This window comes from Phasianus colchicus, chromosome Z, assembly GCF_987193195.1.
Source record: "Phasianus colchicus chromosome Z, bPhaCol1.hap1.1, whole genome shotgun sequence".
NCBI classification, from domain to species: Eukaryota; Metazoa; Chordata; class Aves; order Galliformes; family Phasianidae; genus Phasianus; species Phasianus colchicus.
This window is the reverse complement of record NC_143476.1, coordinates 6,321,331-6,341,606: the sequence shown is the minus strand read 5'-3', so window position 1 is coordinate 6,341,606 and position 20,276 is coordinate 6,321,331. Positions and strand designations below refer to the sequence as shown.

The 20,276-nt window shown below is 49.9% G+C and overlaps 1 protein-coding gene across 1 annotated transcript in view; it reads right to left on the bottom strand.

Annotated features, from left to right (window-relative positions):
• Positions 1–8,682: 8,682 nt before the first annotated feature.
• The window catches only part of LOC149912323 (rho GTPase-activating protein 32-like), a 28,454-nt gene continuing 16,860 nt past the window's right edge, over positions 8,683–20,276 (bottom strand). The window contains exons 4-8 of the mRNA XM_090131000.1: positions 10,800–10,907; positions 10,301–10,446; positions 9,633–9,837; positions 9,312–9,457; positions 8,683–8,687 (exon numbers count right to left, since the gene is read on the bottom strand). Of these exons, the coding sequence (XP_089987126.1) occupies positions 8,683–8,687; positions 9,312–9,457; positions 9,633–9,837; positions 10,301–10,446; positions 10,800–10,907 (610 nt within the window). The remainder of the gene's footprint in view (positions 8,688–9,311; positions 9,458–9,632; positions 9,838–10,300; positions 10,447–10,799; positions 10,908–20,276) is intronic.

Below are 20,276 nucleotides of genomic sequence, written 5' to 3'. Positions count from 1 at the left end.
GGAATCAAAGGAAGTCCAGGCTGGCTGTCCTTGTGGGCATCAGCTGCTGGCAGCTGCCTCTGTGCTGCCATGGGCAGGGCACAGCACACACAGTGTTTGCAGTTCCCTGTGTGACACTGGCCCTGGTGACCTGACAGCCATAGGGAGACAACAGAAAGAGCTGCCTCCCTCTGCCAGATGAGGCAAAGGTGAGAATCCCAGAATCACAGCATGGCCCGGGTTGGAAAGGAGCTCAAGGTTCATGAATCTCCAACCCTTGGCTCTCCAAGGGTGCACAGGGGGCTTTGTTCTCCCTGTGGTGCAGCTTCAGTGCCAACTCACAGCTGAGCTGGTTGGCACACTGTGACAGCCTGCCGCTCTGAAGCTCTTGGGGCAGTGCTCAGTTCTTTCTGAAGTACTCTGGAAATGCTGCTTCTCCTTCACCAAGTCTGTTTCCAGACAGACGTCTTTTTCTCCTCTGTACACACAAACAGTATCTTGTAACTCCCTGGCACAGTGCTCAGAAGTGATACTTCTGGAAGCACGTCAGAGAAAAGTGGCCTTGTCCCAGTGGACTTTCAGAGCAGATGAGAACAAGTCTTGGTTGACGGCTTTCTTCTGCTTCTGGAACTGCACAGGCAGGTTGTGTGTTGTCATACTTTATGCCAGAGTGCCAAACTGAAGCAGTTTCTGCAACTTCTTTTTTTCATACTTGTCACTCTTTGCTATTTCTGAGACCTTAACTTAGTCATTTTTAATGCGCTCTCATCTAAACTACTGTGTCCTCCAGTGTCAGTGTTGTATGAATCAGGACTGTGGGATTTCATCAGTGAAAGGATTCTGCTCTAATGACTGTCATTCTAAAGCTGATATTGTTTCTACCGCATCAGGCTTGCAGGAAGCATCTTTGATCAACAGAGAAATCAGAAAAATTGCTTTTCCTATTGCAGTTTCCTTTTAACTAGCGATGAAAGCTGTCAGTTTATTTTTGGCACCAGAAATCCTGGGATGCAACCAGGTTAGATAAGAAGTGAAACTGAGTCAACAGTAAAGGAACACAGATGAGATAGCATCACACAGCTCTGGAAAAGATGTTGCAGCTCTGTGTCTACCTACACCTTCAGGAGATGAAAAGTACTGGCTTACTGAGGTGTCCTGGGTTGCAGGTTCTGCTAATCTCCATTTTTGGAAGAGCTGCTTGCAATAAATACCTTGTAAGGTGAATGAGCTTGATAGAAGTAGGGTGTGAAAGAGATGGATTTGCTGTTTCCCTGAAGGTGCAGGAGTATTGCTGTGCCTACAGTCAGTAAACAAGGCAGAAATCACTGTGTTCCTCAGAATGAAAAACAAAAGAATAAAAATCATTTTGTGAGTGACAGCACGCCTGAATGAAGCACAAATCTAAACATTTAAAATAAGGGTTAGTGTCAAAGGGACTTGCAGTATTTCTCGTGAAGAAATATTTGATGCTTTGATGCTTCTTTATGAAAGTCATCCTAACAAAAGTGTACTGATGTCTTTGCTGAGGATTTCCTTGGTTCCAGCCTGAAGGTGTGCGCAGGCATGAGCAGGCAGTGCTGAGCTGCAGGTGAGTGCCTGTGTCCCACAGCAGGAAACCCGTGGATGTCTTCAGGGGTTTGAAATGGGCAGAGCTGTGAAACCTGTAGCCTTTCACTGAAATTGTCCTCTGCTTTATTTTGTAATCTTAGTTTCACCAATGCTTTCCAATATTATTTTCGTATGAATGCAGATATATGGGATAGGATTTAAAGTTTTTATGGTGCTGCTGTATAATTTTCTGTGGTCATCATAAGCCAATAAAAAAAATAAATGGTGATTAGGCAATCTATTAACAACCTGGGGCACGTGTCAAAACAATGAAATTCCTTGCAGGAAGACAATTTTGCTATATAATAATGTGGTTATCCAAAACTGTTAATTATACTTGATGAGCTGGAGATAATCCTGAAATGCGGGAGTTTGATCTTGACCAGAAGTAATCTATGTCCAAAAATGTCTGTAAATACTTTTTCTATATTCCTTGGCCAGATGTATTGATATTTGAGATGAATGGCAAAAACATTTTGCGTACATAGATAAGCAATGCAAATTTGCTGGATTGTTTTAGAGAAAAAAGCTCCGGTTATCAGATCGTTTCCATGCAGAAATAAGATTTACAGAAAAATTCTCCTTATTATTATTCACGCATGAATAAGTACAAAAAACAGATGTGGGGGATGTTGTTTCAATTCCAGGTGATTGTAGGAAGGACTGTCAGGATGGAAAGGCTAGTGTCTGCATGGGCAAAGAAACACTTCTGGTTTTCATGTTCCCTTTGTCTTTGAGTGCAAGAGGCCATGAGGAGAGTGTGCCCTAAACATGGACCCTTTTTGACCATTGCAGCAGAGATGGAGAAGTGTTCAACCTTCTAGAAGGACTTCAGGACAAAGATATGTAATGAAAATAAGTCCAGGCTGGCTGTACTTGTGGGCATCAGCTGCTGGCATCTGCATTGCTGCTGCCATGAGCATGGCAAAGCAGGTAAAAGATTGCTTTTCCTTGTGTGACACAGGAGCTCTTGACTTGACAGCTAGAGGGATGCAATAGAAAGAGCTGCAACCTCTGCCAGACATGGCAATGGTGAGTGGGATTTTGTTTCAATTAGTGCTGATGACATGAAGACTGTAAGGATGGAAAGGCTGGTGTTTGCCATGGTCAGGGAAACACATTTGCTTTTCATTTTGTCTTAATCTTTCAGTGCTAGATAAATAGAAAGGGTGTGCCCTCACCTAGGAACTCTCCTGCCCTCTTCTGCTGCGACGGAGAAATGTTCCAGCTTGTCGAAGGACATCAGGACAAGGATATGTAATGAAAATAAGTCCAGGCTGGCTGTCCCTGTGGGCATCAGCTGCTGGCATCTGCATTGCTGCTGACATGAGCATGGCACAGCAGGTAAAAGATTGCTTTTCCTTGTGTGACACAGGAGCTCTTGACTTGAAAGCAAGAGGGATGCAATAGAAAGAGCTGCAACCTCTGCCAGCCATGGCAAAGGTGAGTGGGATGTTGTTTCAATTAGTGCTGATGTCAGGAAGGACTGTAAGGATGGAAAGGCTGGTGTTTGCCATGGGCAGGGAAAGACATCTGGTTTTCATCTTCTCTTTCTCTTTGTGTGCCAGAAAATGAGGAGAGTGTGCCTGCAACTTGGACCCCTCCTGCCCTCTTCTGCTGAGATGGAGAAATGTTCCAGCTTCTAGAAGGACATCAGGAGTAAGATATGTAATGAAAATAAGTCCAGGCTGGCTGTCCTTGTGGGCATCAGCTGCTGGCATCTGCATTGCTGCTGCCATGAGCATGGCACAGCAGGTAAAAGATTGCTTTTCCTTGTGTGACACAAGAGTTCTTGGCTTGACAGCTAGAGGGATGTAATAGAAAGAGCTGCAACCTCTGCCAGACATGGCAAAGGTGAGTGGGATTTTGTGTCAGTTGCTGCTGATGTCAGGTAGGACTGTAAGGATGGAAAGGCTGGTGTTTCCCATTGGCAGGGAAACACATCTGGTTCTAATTTTGTCTTTATCTTTCAGTGCTAGAGAAATAGAGGAGAGTTTGCCCTCACCTTTGAACTCTCCTGCCCTCTCCTACACATAGGGAGAAATGTCCCAACTTGTAGACGGACATCAGGACAAAGATATGTAATGAAAATAAGTCCAGGCTGGCTGTCCTTGTAAGCATCAGCTGCTGGCATCTGCATTGCTGCTGCCCTGAGCATGGCACAGCAGGTAAAAGATTGCTTTTCCTTGTGTGACACAGACTCTGTTGACTTGAAAGCAAGTAGGATGCTATAGAAGGAGCTGCAACCTCTGCCAGACATGGCAAGGTTGTGTGGGATTTTGTTTAAGTTGCTGCTGATGTCAGAAAGGACTGTAAGGATGGAAAGTCTGGTGTTTGCCATGGGCAGGGAAACACATCTGGTTTTCATGTTCTCTTTGTGTTCCAGAAAAAGAGGAGAGTGTGCCTGCAACTTGGACCCCTTCTGCCCTCTTCTGCTGAGATCGTGAAATGTCCCATGTTCTACAAGGACATCAGGACAAAGATATGTAATGAAAATAAGTCCAGGCTGGCTGTCCTTGTGGGCATCAGCTGCTGGCATCTGCATTGGTGTTGCCATGAGTATGGCACAGCAGGTAAGGGATTGCTTTTCCTTGTGGGACAGCTGTTAAGCCATTCTCATTCACCCTTTGCATCCACAGCATACAGTTTTTTCCCACACTGCTGTTTCTATCCAGCAATGTTCATATGTGCAGTGGTACAGAGGTTGGTGCCCCTGCCTGTGGCAGGGGGTTGGAGATTCCTGATCCTTGAGGTCCCTTCCAACCCGGGCCATTCTGTGTGTGTGTGTGTGACTGGCTAAACACCAATTGTTGCTAGCTCAGCAGGTGTACTACTAATTATTGAACGTCTGACAGCTGCTTATCAACACTTGGCCACTATTTCTGGACACCTGCTCATCCCTGAAGAGAGAGAAGTTTGGAAGGAGGACAGAGGGGAGTCTCTTGATGCCTGCCTGTTGCATCCCCACCTGCCCACAGAGTGAGTCAATTCGGCCTTGTGTGGAGGCCCTGGCTTCTTTGGAGTCTGTTTTTCTTTTGCTGAGCTTCTCCTATCCAAACAGAATGGCCTTACAACATGCTTTCTGGTCCTTAATGCTATACCCATGCAATTTGTAACTATTACAGTTCTGTAAGTGAGAATTGATCACATGATTGAACAACTGTATTTCTAAAATATGTTATGAAATAACTTCTTTTTACTAATACTAATACTAATAAAGTCTTTCTACTTTTTCAAACTGTTTCTAAGGGCAAATTACAAAACACATTGTGCTGTACTGCTTCAGAGCAATCCCACATTTGATAGCCAGTGCAGAAACAACATTCCATCCTACAGCATTAGCTAGTTCAGAGGTACCAGATGTGTATCTGGATGTGGCTGTTGTGCATAACTGGGGCTGAGGGATCAGAAATGACAGCTCCACTCTTGGAGACCACAGAGTTAAAATGGAAAGATAAAATAGTTGCAGGGCAATTGTTCTCTGTGCCTGAAGCAGGGACCGATTTATGGGGGAGAGATTTAACAGTTAAATGAGGATTACAGCTGCAAGTCTGTGAAACAGATGTCAGGTGTCAATGAATGTGTTATCAGCTGTGATGAAGAAGAAATGAATCCAAAGGTGTGGGCAGGGGAAGGAAATCGGGGTGGACTCACAATTTTCCCTTACAAAGAACTGCCCAAGGAGGGAGTGGAGCTGTGAAACAGCAACAATATCCCATAGCCTTAGAAGGGAGAGTGGGTCTAAAAGCTGTAACACAGACAGTGGTTAAGGATGGTCTTCTGGAACCTTGTCTGTGGCCTTATAACACCCCAATCCTGTCGGCACGGAAGGCAGATGGCACGTATCGGCTGGTGCAAGATGTAAGGAAATGACTGAACCCGTTCTCAAAAGACAGCCTGTGGTTCCTAACCCCTATACCCTAATGAGTCAGATCCCACACGGACAGCAGTGGTTTGGTGTGAGAGACCTCACAGATGCTTTCCGGACAGCCTTTGGACTCAGAGAGAAATGGCTGCGTTTGTATGAGGACACATTGTAATCCTATCGTGATTCGTGATGATACTGTAGATACTGGAACTCGTGCTAATCCTTGTCTTGGCAGCATTTGAAGCAAGCAACTGGTGCTGCTGTCATGCAGAAAGCTCCCTTCCAACCACTCAGCAAGCATTTGGATGAGACAGCTTCCTGCTGGGAGCCCTCCGACATCACTGCTGCTTCCTCCAGAACCATACCTGCAGATGCTTCAGAGCTCTTCAGCATGGACTTCCTTCCTCCCATCAGCAGCTGCTCCTGCACTGACCTTCATTCACACTGGGATACCATCTGCTTCCAGCAGGAGCTGACCTGCGAGACACAGAAAGGAAACGTGGGAAGAGCACAAATGCAGAAGCACAAGGCTGTGTCACCACCACGTCTTGCAGCCTTGGGAAGTCAGCTGCAACTGCAGCCTTGGTCAGAATTACAACGGGCACCGTAAATTAAGTGTGACCTCTGAAGTTGTTGCCATGATCAGAAATAGACGCTGAAATCGCTCACATAACTGTCGGTGGTTCCCTCCAAATTCTTTTGCTTTGGGGAACAGATGGACTCGGAATGGAAGGACACGAGAAAAATGACATCTGTTTGAGATCAGCAGACTTGAGAGGTGGGCCTGGGTGAACCTCATGAGGTTCAGCACAGCCAAGTGCAAGGTTTGGCATTTGGGCCGGAGGAATCCCAGGCATTCTTTTGTCATCGTGGTGGTTTCCAATAGACCCCAACAATGAGACATCAGGTCGCCGTGTGGGCTCCTGGGTGACACTGCCATTTCCCAGCCATTGCAGCCTAGGGGCAAATAAAGTAAAATACTTCAGAAAGATCTCACACTGATTGCATATTTTACTGTTCTTTTACACAAAACAGAAGGGGAGGGCAGCAGATGCATGCAGCTGCATCAACACCCAGGCTGCTAAAGGAATGGAAAGACAGAAACATCAAATATCAATGCCTTATTCTAATGCAAGGAGGGAAGCTTTTTTCAATGTTACTTTGTATCACTTAAAATAAGCAGTTGGCACTCTTAAAGGAAAATCCTAGGCCCCAGGTTCTGGCAGTGTGGCAATCTGGACTCAGCTGTGACTGATCCAAACAGTCTGTTCCAGATTTTAACATCCCTTCTATGCATTCACAAGTTTTCTCTCTTGACTTCCCCTTACAGCCGTTAGATGCCAGCAAAACATCCCACAAACACTCCTTACCTCTGTGCACACAGGCACCCATCCAACCAGAGCCATCAGTCATTCCCAGCCATGCGCTCTTCCTCCAATCATGGTCAGCATCACACGGCCGTCACGCAGCTCACTTGACTCAGTTTTTCTCTTCTTTCTGGAGGTGTCCTTGCTTCTCAGCCTTACCTTCTCGTGATGTTTATCTCGCTCTGCAGCTCCTGCTCTGAATAGGCTTTCTTGTATTCCCGCATGACAGGCACAAAATGCAGCCACAGCCCCTGCCACCAAGGTCAGCTCTTCAGCACACATTACCTGAGGAGCACTTGGCAACTCATGCAACCTGAGCAGTGCCAGGAAGACTGTTTCACTTCTGCTTCTCCTGGCTCAGAAATTCATTTTCCTATCTAGAAAATGGAAAAAGAAAGGAAAGAAAAAAAATCCTGACATAAAGCAGACACAATTGATACTATGGAATTCTGGAAGGCAAGGGATTTGCCCTCTATGATGAGAAGTTGACTGCAAAGAACTAAGAAGAGCCATGACCAGGTTGTGAACTTGTGGGTAAAATCAGGAAGTGCAGCAGTGCAGGGCTTCTGGAGGTGAGGGTCTGCTACAGCCGCCTGGAAAGAGAGCTTGTTGGTGGGAGCTGCTTACTGCAGCCAGCAGAAGCATCGCACTCACTGACTCTCATCCTGATGGGGGATTCCAGTCAGTCTGGGAAATCAGCATGGCTGGCTGCAAGCAATCTGACAGACTCCTGGAGTGCAGTGAGAATCACTCTGTGGTGCAGGCATTGGGCACAGCAAGCAGAAGGGAAGCATTGCTGGACATGGTGCACACCAGGGGTTACGACAGGAGGCGGTCAGGGCTGCAGTGACCATGCCCTCCTTGAGTTGGTGATCTCAAGGAATGCGGGCCTGGCAGGAAGCAAAGGCAGGAGCCTGAACTTCAGGAGAGCCAGCTGCAGGCTGTTCCAGGAATTCTTGGACGAGATCCTCTGGACAACTGTTTGTAGGGGCAAAGGGATGGAAAAGAGCTGGTCACTTTCTCAGAAAAAAACTTGCTCAGGTTGCACGCTGAGCTGCAGGAGAGGAAGGGGAGGAGGTGCCAGCACGGCTCTGCACGATGCTCTGCCACACTGGGCAGCTTGATCATGGCTCAGCAGTGGGATCAGACGAGGAGAAGGGGAGAAGGAAATCAAGGATGGGAGGGAGCCATCAGACAGAGTCGGTGAGTGTCTGTGAAGTCTTGCAGACCCAGAGATTCCCACGTTGTTTCTGCTTTTGTAGCATTTGTGTGCTGCAGGGTGAGCAAAAGGTTCTGCTGCTTGATTCTTCTGCAGGAGCCGCCTAAAAGGGAAATGGCCACTGAGCTGCAGACCAAGCAGTACTGCCTGATGTTGGCCAGGGGGAGCTTCTCCTGCTGCAATATGATGATGACAGGTCTGGAGATGATCTGCACGGCCAGCTCGTAGGTGGGAGCCAGGAAAGGACATGATGGGAGGAGAGAGGTGTTAAGGAGCGGCCAAGGCATGAAAATGCATCAGAAAGCCCTGAAAAGCATCACAAAGCCACAGCCAGGAAGCTTGGGAGTATCATGAGCAGCATCCAGGATGCGAGAGATTATTTGCTACCATGCCAAATGGTAGCAGAGCTCCCCCTGCAGACATCCCAAAGCCAGACAAAACAGGAACAAACCTGGAGCTGTGCTGCACACACCCCACAGCCACAGCATTGCAAGCTGGGGTGCCTTGCTGTGTGCTGCATTCATCCCAGTCCGTGTGAATGAAGACTCTGGAGGCAGTCAAGGCGTTGATTGAGCACGAGTGTGCTTTTATTATTATATAAAGGACAGGAGGGTGGGAGTGGTCCATGGTGAAGATGGGACTCATCCTGCCTTGTCATGGAGAGAGTGGCTCAGAGCTCTCAGTGCTGCTGTCCGGTGCCTGGGACTGGAGGCCTGATTGAAAGTCCCCCTGCAAGAGGCTCTGCTCCTCCTCACTGACACTGACCTGCTCCTGCATGGAGGTGCTGCTGTTGGGGCACTCACACTGTGCTTGGGATGGGCTGCACTGCAGAGACTCCTGGTTACAATCCAGGCTGGTGACTGTGGTGTCTGGCAGGCCCAGGTCAGCAACTTCAGCAGAGCCAGGTGTAATGAGAGCATGGACTTCGATGAGCTCCTTCTCTCCATTAATGATGTCAGATGGAAGGCTGCTGTTGGAACTGCAGCAATTTGTGCTTCCTAAGAGCTCTCCACTGATCGAAGCACAGAGAGCATCCTCGCTACTTGCCCTGGATCTTATGGCTTGGCAAGGGCTCGATTCACCTAGAAAGGATACACAGGGGTTAGTGTCAAACTTTCACAAGCTGAATTACGACAGTGGTTCTTGATCAGGGGTGAACTGAAGATGCTAGGCAGGGGCTGGAATGCCAGAAGGAGATACAAGTGCACTGCAAACTTGAATTCGATGTTCCTGAAAAGCAGGGATTTGGAAGCTGCATTTGCACCCTTACCTGCCAGGACTACCACTGCTGTTTCTGAGGGCTGCCTGGCATTGCGCTGCAGTTGGCGTTTGCTGCCAGAGGATGGCTTTCTGAGGCTGAAGCAGCAACACCAACTGCTAGCTGGTGATTCCTCACTCTTGCTGGGTGGATTTTGCCTGGAGAGAGAAAACAGCCAATGCTGTGAGTCGTGCGTGGTGCAGGGTGAGGGAAGAGCTGCACTGAGCTCTTGGCAGCAGTTGCTTGTTCCTAGCACTGCCTGGTTTCTGCAGAAAAACAGAAAAACCCAGCCAAAAAATGATGCTGGGTGCTGGAAAAGAAAGTCCTCTTTACCTGTCAGATGGAAAGTCGATGACTGTGTGGAATTTGCCCTGCCCAGCTGCAGGGCTTTCTTCCACTTCCATGTCCCGGCTGCTCTCTGTCACAACAGGAGAGCTGCTGTGGCCTCTCCTCTGTGCCTGTGCCTCCTCCAGGCTGAGCAGCTTTGTTGCAGCAGAAGAGACCCCCACAGACTTGGGCCCTGGGAGAGAATTGTGCCCTGTCAGGGAAAACCACAGGTAAGAGCGAGGATCAGAAAGCAGCAGCACAGCCAACAGATTTCTGGGGGAGGTGCTGTATTTTTCTCAGGCTTGCTTATCCCAGCCTCTGGAAGAAGAGGAGCTCAAAATAACCATGTGGGCAGAGGTCTGTTTATGGCAAAGGACATGGTCATCATTAAGAGAGCTCACCCCTAGATAAAAGGGGCAGGGAACTGAGAAAGCTTCGCTGCCACACTTGCATCAAAGTTCTCCTGCATGCAAACCATAATAATGATGGTTTCCTCCTTGTGAAGTTTGGGCTTGGACATTCTCAGCATCCAGCAACAGGATGCCATACCCTAATGGAAGCCCAGAGGTCTGCTGTCCCCTTGATGGTAAAAGAGTATCTCAAAGGTCCTGCAGGAGGCCTGCATTTGATCAAGGTGTCAGGTCAAGATCAAGCTAATGGAGGAAGACACTCACCTGCTGCATCTGCGATGTCTGCTCTGAATTTGGAGCAGAAGAGGACGTCGGTGTGGTTGATGATGAATTCCACCACATCCGACTGTGTCTGCAGCTCCATGCAGGCAGCTCTTCCGCTGGCGCAGGCAGACTCGTTCTGCTGTGATCTGTAGAAAAGGCAGATTTTAGAAGTCATTTCTCCAAGACCGTTTCCCCGAGTCTGAATTGTTGCAGCCAAAAGCTGTCAGCTGAGGCTCTGGAGACTTCCGCAGTGGGCAGTCAGTGATGCCACTGCAGAAATTCGCCTGGATGATCAAGGATACGTCAGTCCCATCTCAACAAGGCTGCAGAAATTGTCACCTAGACATTGTGCCCGTGGGGTTGGAGAACAGCCCAGGCTCCTGCGCTTCTGTCAGCCACAGATTTTACAGGAGAAGAGCACATTTGATGGAGAAAAAGGGAGGTCTGTTTTTCTTAACTGGAGAACATAGGAAGTGTTGAAACAGAACCAGAAGTTTACCTTAAGAGGTTTGGAGCCCACACAATGGCTAGGTTCTTGGCATGCATGTTTGTGATGGTGGAGCTCCCAGCCAGACACGCCAAGTGTCTCATCAGGAACTCCAGTGTCCTGGAAAACAAGAGAGGCAAACGTTCAGCACCAACGAGCATGCCGTGCTGCAATTCAGAAAGCAAACCTCCATTCATGCTACTTCTTGTGATTGCTACTGTCACCGAAGATGAAGTAGATCCAACCTGACTGAGTGCCACGCTGCAGCACCAAGCCCCAGCACAGCACAGCCGCAGCCATCAGCTGCACCAAGCGTGCCCCCGTGCCCAGGAACTGACCCCATAAAGTAAGCCCATGGAGCCTTCAACCCTTCAGCATACACAGACATCGTGTTGCCGGCGTGAGACAGAGCCTGGAACCGCATCGTTGCCCTCTGCAATGCAGCAGGGCTGAGCTCAGCAGGCTGAGGGCAGCACTGACCTGTAGTGAGGAGCGGGCAGCTGCTGGATGACGTCCTGCATTCTGAGCAGCCGCTCCTCCTCCGTAGCGGCACCAACAGCATCCTGGAGTAGTGCAGAAAGGGAGCGAGACACCAATCAGGCTAGTACACCACTGCGAGTAAACCTCGTGGGGCTGACAGCAAAAGGGTCTCCGAGCTGGGGCACTGCTGCAGCCATCTGCCAAGAGGCCCAGGAAGAGGGAAATGAAAGACGTGGCCTTGTGCTTACCGAGAACTTGCCGTACAGCTGGTGGGTGAGCAGAGGGTTCGGGAGCTCCCTGAAGTACATCTTGCAGAGGGAGCTCACGCTGTGAATGTCCCGGACGGTGAGCTCAGGAATCTGCTCCGACTCAAATTCCTGCCTGGAGAGAGGGACGCAAACCCGGTTGAGCGAGAGGAAGGCAAGCCCAAAGCCACACCAGATGCACTCAGGCTGTGTCAGTCGCAGCACTCTTACCGCAGTCTCTGGATGTTGGACGCGACGCCGGACAGGCGGTATATCCCCTGCACCACGCCGTGCTGCTCAATGAACTCAGCGCAGCTCTGGAGGACCTGGGGGACTGAAGAACACGTGCCAGCCGTCAGTGGAGCTCCTGATTCAATCGTGCTGCAGGCTGTGCTTCACATCCCATCCACTAAGCCCAGCCAGGCTTGGCTGAAGCAAATACAGATGTGCTTGTCTCTTAGGAGCATCCGCCTCACTTTATCCTTCAGCCATCAACTCCCATTACACGTGTCTCCATGGCTATCAGCCTGCCCCCTGCTAGATATGAGCTCCCTTTCATCTTCTTTAGATGCCCAGCAGAGGAAGATCTCAGGAATGGGCAGCTCCTTACCATCACGACCGGAGTGGAGAAGATGCTCTCCCAGGTCACCGCCAAACACCCTTTCCTTCTCCACCTCCCGCTCGGTCAGTTTCTTTGGGCGGGCCTTCACCAAGGAACGAAGGAAGGTGAGGATCTTGCTGCGTTTCTTGGGCACTGCACAACAAAAGGAAGAAACCAGGTCATTTCAGGTCTGGCTCCGTTGGACGAGGCCGAGCACAGCACATTCTACAGAGCACGTCAGAACGGGAAGAACATTACCAACCAGTACATACAAAAAGGGATTTTCCCCATCTCTGGAGGAGCCCAAGGCCAGGTTGGATGGGGCCCTGGGCAGCCTGATCTAGTCTCACATTAAATGTGGGGGCTGGCAGCACAGCCTGATGCAGGGAAGTGGAAGCTTGAGGATCCTTGAGGACCCTTCCATCCCAAGCCATTCTATGAAGATTCTATAGTTTTGCCAAGTCCAGTCATAAACACAGGAGGATTGGGCCAAATCTCTGCCCCATGGTGTGCATGAAGAATCATCAACCCAGAGGACAATGTGGGATGGATAAAGGAGGTACTAAACACGGAACACACCCCAAAAAAGACTTCATTTTGCTTCCCCACACCATCAAATGTAACATCCGTACCTGGCTTTGGCACAGAGTTGATGAGTGCCTCAGGAATGTTCTTATTAATCAGTTCCACACACTCCCCTGGGAAAAATCCAACCTGTAACAAGAAGAAAAGAGAGGCCAACTATTGCATGCAGCACTTCTCAGATCTGAACTGTTAAACCAAAAGCCACGTAACATTTCCCTCGGAACGTGCTTGCCTGACGTTCCATAAGACTATCCAGCAGAAAATGGCCATAGTTCACAGCATAAAGGTCATAATTTTTCAACATTTGCAGCCAAAGGCAAGGTCCTCTGACACCGACACAGGGAAACTGTTTATGTCCATTAGGCATCCTGTGCAGGCAGAGCAGCTCTAAGCTGAGATTCCTGCCTCTACTGAAGTTGCACTCTCCAGTCTGAAGCTTGTGCCTACCTGGAAGCCGAGCTTGCCTCTCCACCAGGGGGTCAGCTCCTTTGGTGGCATGTCGATGACACACATGATGTCTCCCACCTGAAAGAGATTGCAACGTCAATCCCAGCTTCAGCACAGCTGGGAGGAAAGCACAGCTCAAATGTCTGCATTCTTCTGCACTGCCAAACATCGCAAAGCATGAGAGCACTTGCACCAGTGCAGCTCTGAAGGCATTTGCCATTGTAAAATTGAGCAACAAGGAACGCCTTGAACTGCTTACCTCAAAGGAGAGTTCATCCGCTGCCTGGGCAACGTATCTCTTAATAGCATGGGCAGCAGCAATAGCTGGAACATTCACGGGTGCCACCTCATGGTCCAGCAGGGGCTTCCCCTTGTTCTCAGTCTGAAACAGAGAGCACAGGCCACGGTGAGGAGCTGGGAACCAACAAGGAGGACTTCAAGGTGAGGAGCACATCTGCAGAGAAAGCTGCAGGAAATGCACTCGGTCCTTATCATGGGCACTTCAGAAGGAACTGCAAGTCTAATAACGGCTGTTTCTCTCCCTGGTGTGCAGCAGGCACACGCCAGGCAATGCTGCATCTCTCCCCACCCAGACTAATCAGCAATGGCACTGACGCAGACAGGTGGCCTTGTCCATTTTGCCCCATCCTTTCCTGCGCTCTTTGTGCAGGAAGGCTGACTGTTTCAGATGCTAGGAGACCGTGAAGAGAGAAACCAAAGCTACGGCTGCAGTTACAAGGTGCAAACAGTGCCATTGCAAGCACCAAGCAGCTCTCTTGAGCAGTCCAACCAACAGCGAGGCCAAACAGAGCAGAGAATGATTGTTGTTTCTGCAGCCATTTCAAGGGAAAAGTCAGTAGAGGACAAACACAACACCCGAGATGGCTCTGGTACTTTTATAAACTTGCCACTCTTGCACTACTGTCTTGCCACAGAGGAGCTCTCTTGGAAAGCAGGAGAGCACATCTGCGGCTCACTCTGCTGGCTGCAGTCAGGGAACAAAGACCAATCAGAGCTTCATACTCTACCTCTGTCCATGCCAGGTCAGGCCCACAGCTGATCTCGCTGCACGCCACAGCCATCAGCGTAGGTGTGACAAGCTGGAACTGAAAAGAAACACACTTTTATTTTCTCTGTTCACATCTCTGCTGTGCTCCCTACAGCTGTCGGGCACACTCACACAGCCCAAGCACGCCTGCTGGTGTCCCTGGTGATGCTGTGCAGCTCTGCACAAGCTGGGGCTGGGACTCTTTGCCTAAGGGATTGGTTTCCTGTAGACCAGCTGGTCACAGCACCACAGACAGCATCCTTCTGAGGGCTGAGCTGCAGAGCACGTGGAGAAAACCCACACGTGACCAGCGTCCCATCAAAGCTGGATGAGGCTGTGTTACTAAACACGAGGCGTCACGGGCTGCTAAAGCATGTGGGGGGAACAAACCATGGCAGGTACCTGGCAAGAGATCAGAACGAGGGAGAGAAATATCACGAATCCGCAGCCGTTCCTTGTCACTTTGCTCTGATCTTCCGCGAGCAAAAGCTGCAGCAGGGAAGCAGGCAGAGGGTGGAGAGAGGAGAGAGAAAGAGCAGGTCAGTTTGCTTCCACGGTTTAGCAAAGACTACAAGGGAAAATCCAAAATCTGCCCTCCCTCAACTTAAAAACTTAAGTTTTCAACTTAAAACCATTTCCCCTTGTCCTGCTGTTATCTACCCTTTCAAAGAGTTGATTCCCCTCCTCTTTTTAGGCTCCCTTTAGGTACTGAAGGCTGCCATGAGGTCACACCACAGCCTTCTTTTCTCCAGGCTGAACAAGCCCAGCTCCCTCGGCCTGTCTTTGCAGGGGAGGTGCTCCTGTCCCCTGATCATCTTTGTGGCTCGCCTCTGGACCCTCTCCAACAGCTCCCTCTCTTTCTGGACACTGTACTGCAGCTGGGGCCTCACAAGAGCAGAGCAGGGGGGGACGATCACCTCCCTGTCCCTGCTGACCACCCCTCTGCTGATGGAGATAATGTGATCCTATGAGCTCCGCCAGCCAGCAGTTCTCAGCACTCACTGTCCCCCCGTCTCTCCCACACTGTCTCAGCTTACCTACAAGGTGCTGCACAGGACGGTGTGAAGACAAAGGGACGCAGTCGGTGCACAAGTGCAACAAGCGAGCTGCTCAGTCAGAGCTCCAGCGCTCCAATGAAGGGACGCAGCACGCACTGCTCCTCCCCTCATTCTAGCCCTTATGACATCACTGAGGGCCACCAGGCTGCTCCACCACGACGGACAGGGTGGGGAGGCAAGACCAGTCACAAGGGCAGAAGATTCCAACAGCCCAGCCCAACGTTCTGGAATCAGGGGCTGCTTGGAATTCTACCCCAGCCAAATCCTGGAGAAGCTGGCACGGGGTCGTCATGACCAAAGCGCAGGACCTGGTGCTTGCTCTTGTTGAGCCTCGCACAACTGGCCTCAGTGCATCCCTCTGGAGGGCCTTCCTGCCCTCAGCCAGATGGACGCTTCCTCCCAGCAGCGTCCCTTGCAGTGCTGGGCCCATGTCAAATCCACACTAGAGTGGGTTTTGTTACATTCAAGGGCATGTTGCAGCACCCATCTATTTCACCTGGAAGGAAATAAAGCAGGAGATGGGAGAAACACAGAACTACTGCCAGACTGCTTTATCCCTTTCCTAGCCCAACTTCCCTTGCCTCATCCCCTACCCCAACTCCTGGATGATGCCCACAGGCTGATAGTTGGATCTCAAATCCATAGGACTCCTTTCACAGGGCTCCATCAAAAAGGCTGTCACACTTGTTCCGTACACTCACACTGACCCAGCAGTGGTATCACAGTCACTTAACACACACACAACAACCAAACCCCGAGCATGCACATCCCTTCCTGCGTGACTGCAGCCCACAGCTCCCCTTCACACCTCCGTGGATCTCTGGTGTTTTACACTGATGCAGCCTCGCTGCAGCTCCGTGGCTGTCACACAAGGCCTGCAGGACCTCTTTCTCTGCAAACCCCGTCTGCAGGCATGGGTTCACGAGGTTCACCTCCTGCCCTCCTGAGCAAAAACAAGCACTAAGAACAAGAGCAAAGCACACTGGACTCGACCTGGCTGGATCCCCAACCCTCAGTCCTGTCAGACGGACCCTGGTGTGGAGACTCATCCCCAAAGCCTGGCTGGACATCAGCACAGGCATCATTCTTCAAATGCCCCATCCAAGCAGCAAGGGATCAAAGCGTTGGCACAGCTGAAACAGAAATGCTGTGTGAGTTTCCTGTTAGCACTGAGCAGGAACAAATCTACCGCTGAGCAGCAGGATGTGAGACAAGCAGCAGAAGACACCCAACCTGCAGAACCAGCTCGTTTGGGGTCGGTCCAGATGTTTGTCTGCTCCCTTCCCTGGCCCAGGCCAAGCTTGTGAGCTGCTCCTCCTTTGTGCAGGGGGAAATGGTGCAGATGCCATGTGGTGGCTATGCACAGCATGCCTTGGACTTGCTTTTCCTCTCTCCATCTGCCATTAGCAAACAGCATCTCCAGCCTCCAGAGATCACTGAGTCCAACCCCTGCACAACAGTGAAAAAAAAGATATGATAAGGGGTACTTAAAGCACAGCATCTGTAATCAGATCAGACTCCTGCACTGTGAAGACTTCCATGAGTATTCCTGCAGAGTGCATCACTTAGTCTCTCTTTAGCCTTGTGTTCATGGTTTTCCTGTAAGAGCTTGTCTAAACACTGCCTATAATCGTGGTTATGCTGGAAGCATTTGGATTCATTGATCCTTAGTGTGATTTCAATAACAAATGCAGATGTTTTTTTGTTAGGGACAGCTTTCAATTTATCAACTGAAATTTCAATATTGCATTAGGTGTTGACAACCACGGGGCTGCAGTACAGAGAATTACAGGAAGATTAATTTCTCCATCTCCTTGCTCCTAGACATTTATGATTACAGTGATGTAGTTATATACAAAGTTGCAAGATACCAAAGCTAGAATAACCTCTTGGTGCAGCAGGATGTCTGGAGCCCAAGTGCAGAGTCTCAGTGTTCCAAAGCCTTGAAGAGGTGCACCGTATGTGCTGGGGCTGATGACACAGACACTGGAGCAAGGCCAGTGTGATGTTAGAAACTTGACCAGCAGCTGATCTGTTGTCAGCCATTTCTGGACACAAACGGGATCTGGTCGACTTAGGACATGACCTTTGGGCTGGAGAGCAACTCCCCGAGGAATCACACAGCCACTGCAGACCATTGGCAAGAACCCCATACCAAAACAGCTCATCTGCAATCAGTTTTTAATCTGTGCAGCAGTGATTGGAACAGGCGCACGCTCTCTGGAATTGCAGGAATGTTCACAAGTGGAATGTACATCACCTGTGTGCTCCAGCTCTTCTGTCTGCATGCTAGGAGCAGTGATCCCCCTGCACCCAGGGCTGCAATAAAGTCCTGTTGGGTTTCTAACCTGCCAACCAGCAGCCCAGGCTGCCCAGAGCCACATCCAGCCTGGCCTTGGATGCCTGCAGGGATGGGGCATCCACAGCCTCCCTGGGCAACCTGTTCCAGTGCCTCACCACCCTCTGGCTGAAAAACTTCCTCCTCACATCCAACCTCAACCTCAACACCCCCCGTCTCAGTTTAAAGCCATTCCCCACTTGTCCCATCACTGTCAGCAGGAGTAGGGAAGTAATTGTTCCCCTGTACTCAGCTCTGGTGAGGCCGCACCTTGAGTATTGTGTCCAGTTCTGGGCCCCTCACTGCAAGAAAGACATTGAGGCCCTGGAGCGTGTTCAAAGAAGGGCAACAAAGCTGGTGAGGGGTCTGGAGCACAGGCCTTATGAGGAGCGGCTGAGGGAGCTGGGATTGTTCAGTCTGGAGAAGAGGAGGCTCAGGGGAGACCTTATTGCTCTCTATAACTACCTGAAGGGAGGTTGTAACGAGCTGGGGGTCGGCCTCTTCTCTCGTGTAACTGGTGATAGGACTAGAGGGAATGGTTTCAAGCTTCGCCAGGGAAGATTCAGGCTGGATATTAGGAAATACTACTTCTCTGAAAGGGTGGTCAGGCACTGGAATGGGCTGCCCAGGGAGGTGGTGGAGTCACCGACCCTGGAGGTGTTCAAAGAACGTTTGGATGTTGTGTTGAGGGATATGGTTTAATGAGAACCATTGGTGACAGGTGGATGGTTGGACTGGATGATCTTATAGGTCTTTTCCAACCTTAGTGATTCTGTGATACTGTGATTTCTGTAATTGAAACAACATCCCACTCACCTTTGCCATGTCTGGCAGAGGTTGCAGCTCTGTCTATTGCATCCCTCTAGCTGTCAACTCAAGAGCTCCTGTGTCACACAAGGAAAAGCAATCTGTTACCTGCTGTGCCATGCTCATGTCAGCAGCAATGCAGATGCCAGCAGCTGATGCCCACAAGGACAGCCAGCCTGGACTTATTTTCATTACATACCTTTGTCCTGATGTCCTTCCAGAAGCTGGGACATTTCTCCCTCTCAGCAGCAGAGGGCAGGAGAGTTGCAAGGTGAGGGCACACTCTGCCCTGTTTATCTGGCACTCAAAGAGAAAGAGAAAATGAAAACCAGATGTGTTTCCCTGCCCATGGCAAACACCAGCCTTTCCATCCTTACAGTCCTTCCTGACATCAGCACTAATTGAAACAACATCCCACTCACCTTTGCCATGTCTGGCAGAGGTTGCAGCTCTGTCTATTGCATCCCTCTAGCTGTCAACTCAAGAGCTCCTGTGTCACACAAGGAAAAGCAATCTGTTACCTGCTGTGCCATGCTCATGTCAGCAGCAATGCAGATGCCAGCAGCTGATGCCCACAAGGACAGCCAGCCTGGACTTATTTTCATTACATACCTTTGTCCTGATGTCCTTCTAGAAGCTGGGACATTTCTCCCTCTCAGCAGCAGAGGGCAGGAAAGTTGCAAGGTGAGGGCACACTCTCCCCTGTTTATCTGGCACTCAAAGAGAAAGAGAAAATGAAAACCAGATGTGTTTCCCTGCCCATGGCAAACACCAGCCTTTCCATCCTTACAGTCCTTCCTGACATCAGCAGCAACTGAAACAACATCCCACTCACCTTTGCCATGTCTGGCAGAGGTTGCAGCTCTGTCTATTGCATCCCCCTAGCTGTCAACTCAAGAGCTCCTGTGTCACACAAGGAAAAGCAACCTTTTACCTACTTTGCCATGCTCATGTCAGCAGCAATGCAGATGCCAGCAGCTGATGCCCACAAGGACAGCCAGCCTGGACTTATTTTCATTACATACCTTTGTCCTGATGTCCTTCCAGAAGCTGGGACATTTCTCCCTCTCAGCAGCAGAGGGCAGGAAAGTTGCAAGGTGAGGGCACACTCTCCCCTGTTTATCTGGCACTCAAAGAGAAAGAGAAAATGAAAACCAGATGTGTTTCCCTGCCCATGGCAAACACCAGCCTTTCCATCCTTACAGTCCTTCCTGACATCAGCACTAATTGAAACAACATCCCACTCACCTTTGCCATGTCTGGCAGAGGTTGCAGCTCTGTCTATTGCATCCCTCTAGCTGTCAACTCAAGAGCTCCTCTGTCACACAAGGAAAAGCAATCTGTTACCTGCTGTGCCATGCTCATGGCAGCAGCAATGCAGATGCCAGCAGCTGATGCCCACAAGGACAGCCAGCCTGGACTTATTTTCATTACATATCCTTGTTCTGATGTCCTTCTAGAAGCTGGAACATTTCACCATCTCAGCAGCAGAGGGCAGGAGGGGTCCAATTTGTAGTCATACTCTCCTCTTTTTCTGGCACACAAAGAGAAAGAGAAGATGAAAAGCAGATGTGTTTCCCAGCCCATGGCAAACACCAGCCTTTCCATCCTTACAGTCCTTCCTGACATCAGCAGCAACTGAAACAAAATCCCACTCACCCTTGCCATGTCTGGCAGAGGTAGCAGCTCTTTCTATTGCATCACTCTAGCTTTCAAGTCAAGAGCTCCTGTGTCACACAAGGAAAAGCAATCTTTTACCTGCTGTGCCATGCTCATGTCAGCAGCAATGCAGATGCCAGCAGCTGATGCCCACAAGGACAGCCAGCCTGGACTTATTTTCATTACATATCTTTGTCCTGATGTCCTTCCAGAAGCTGGGA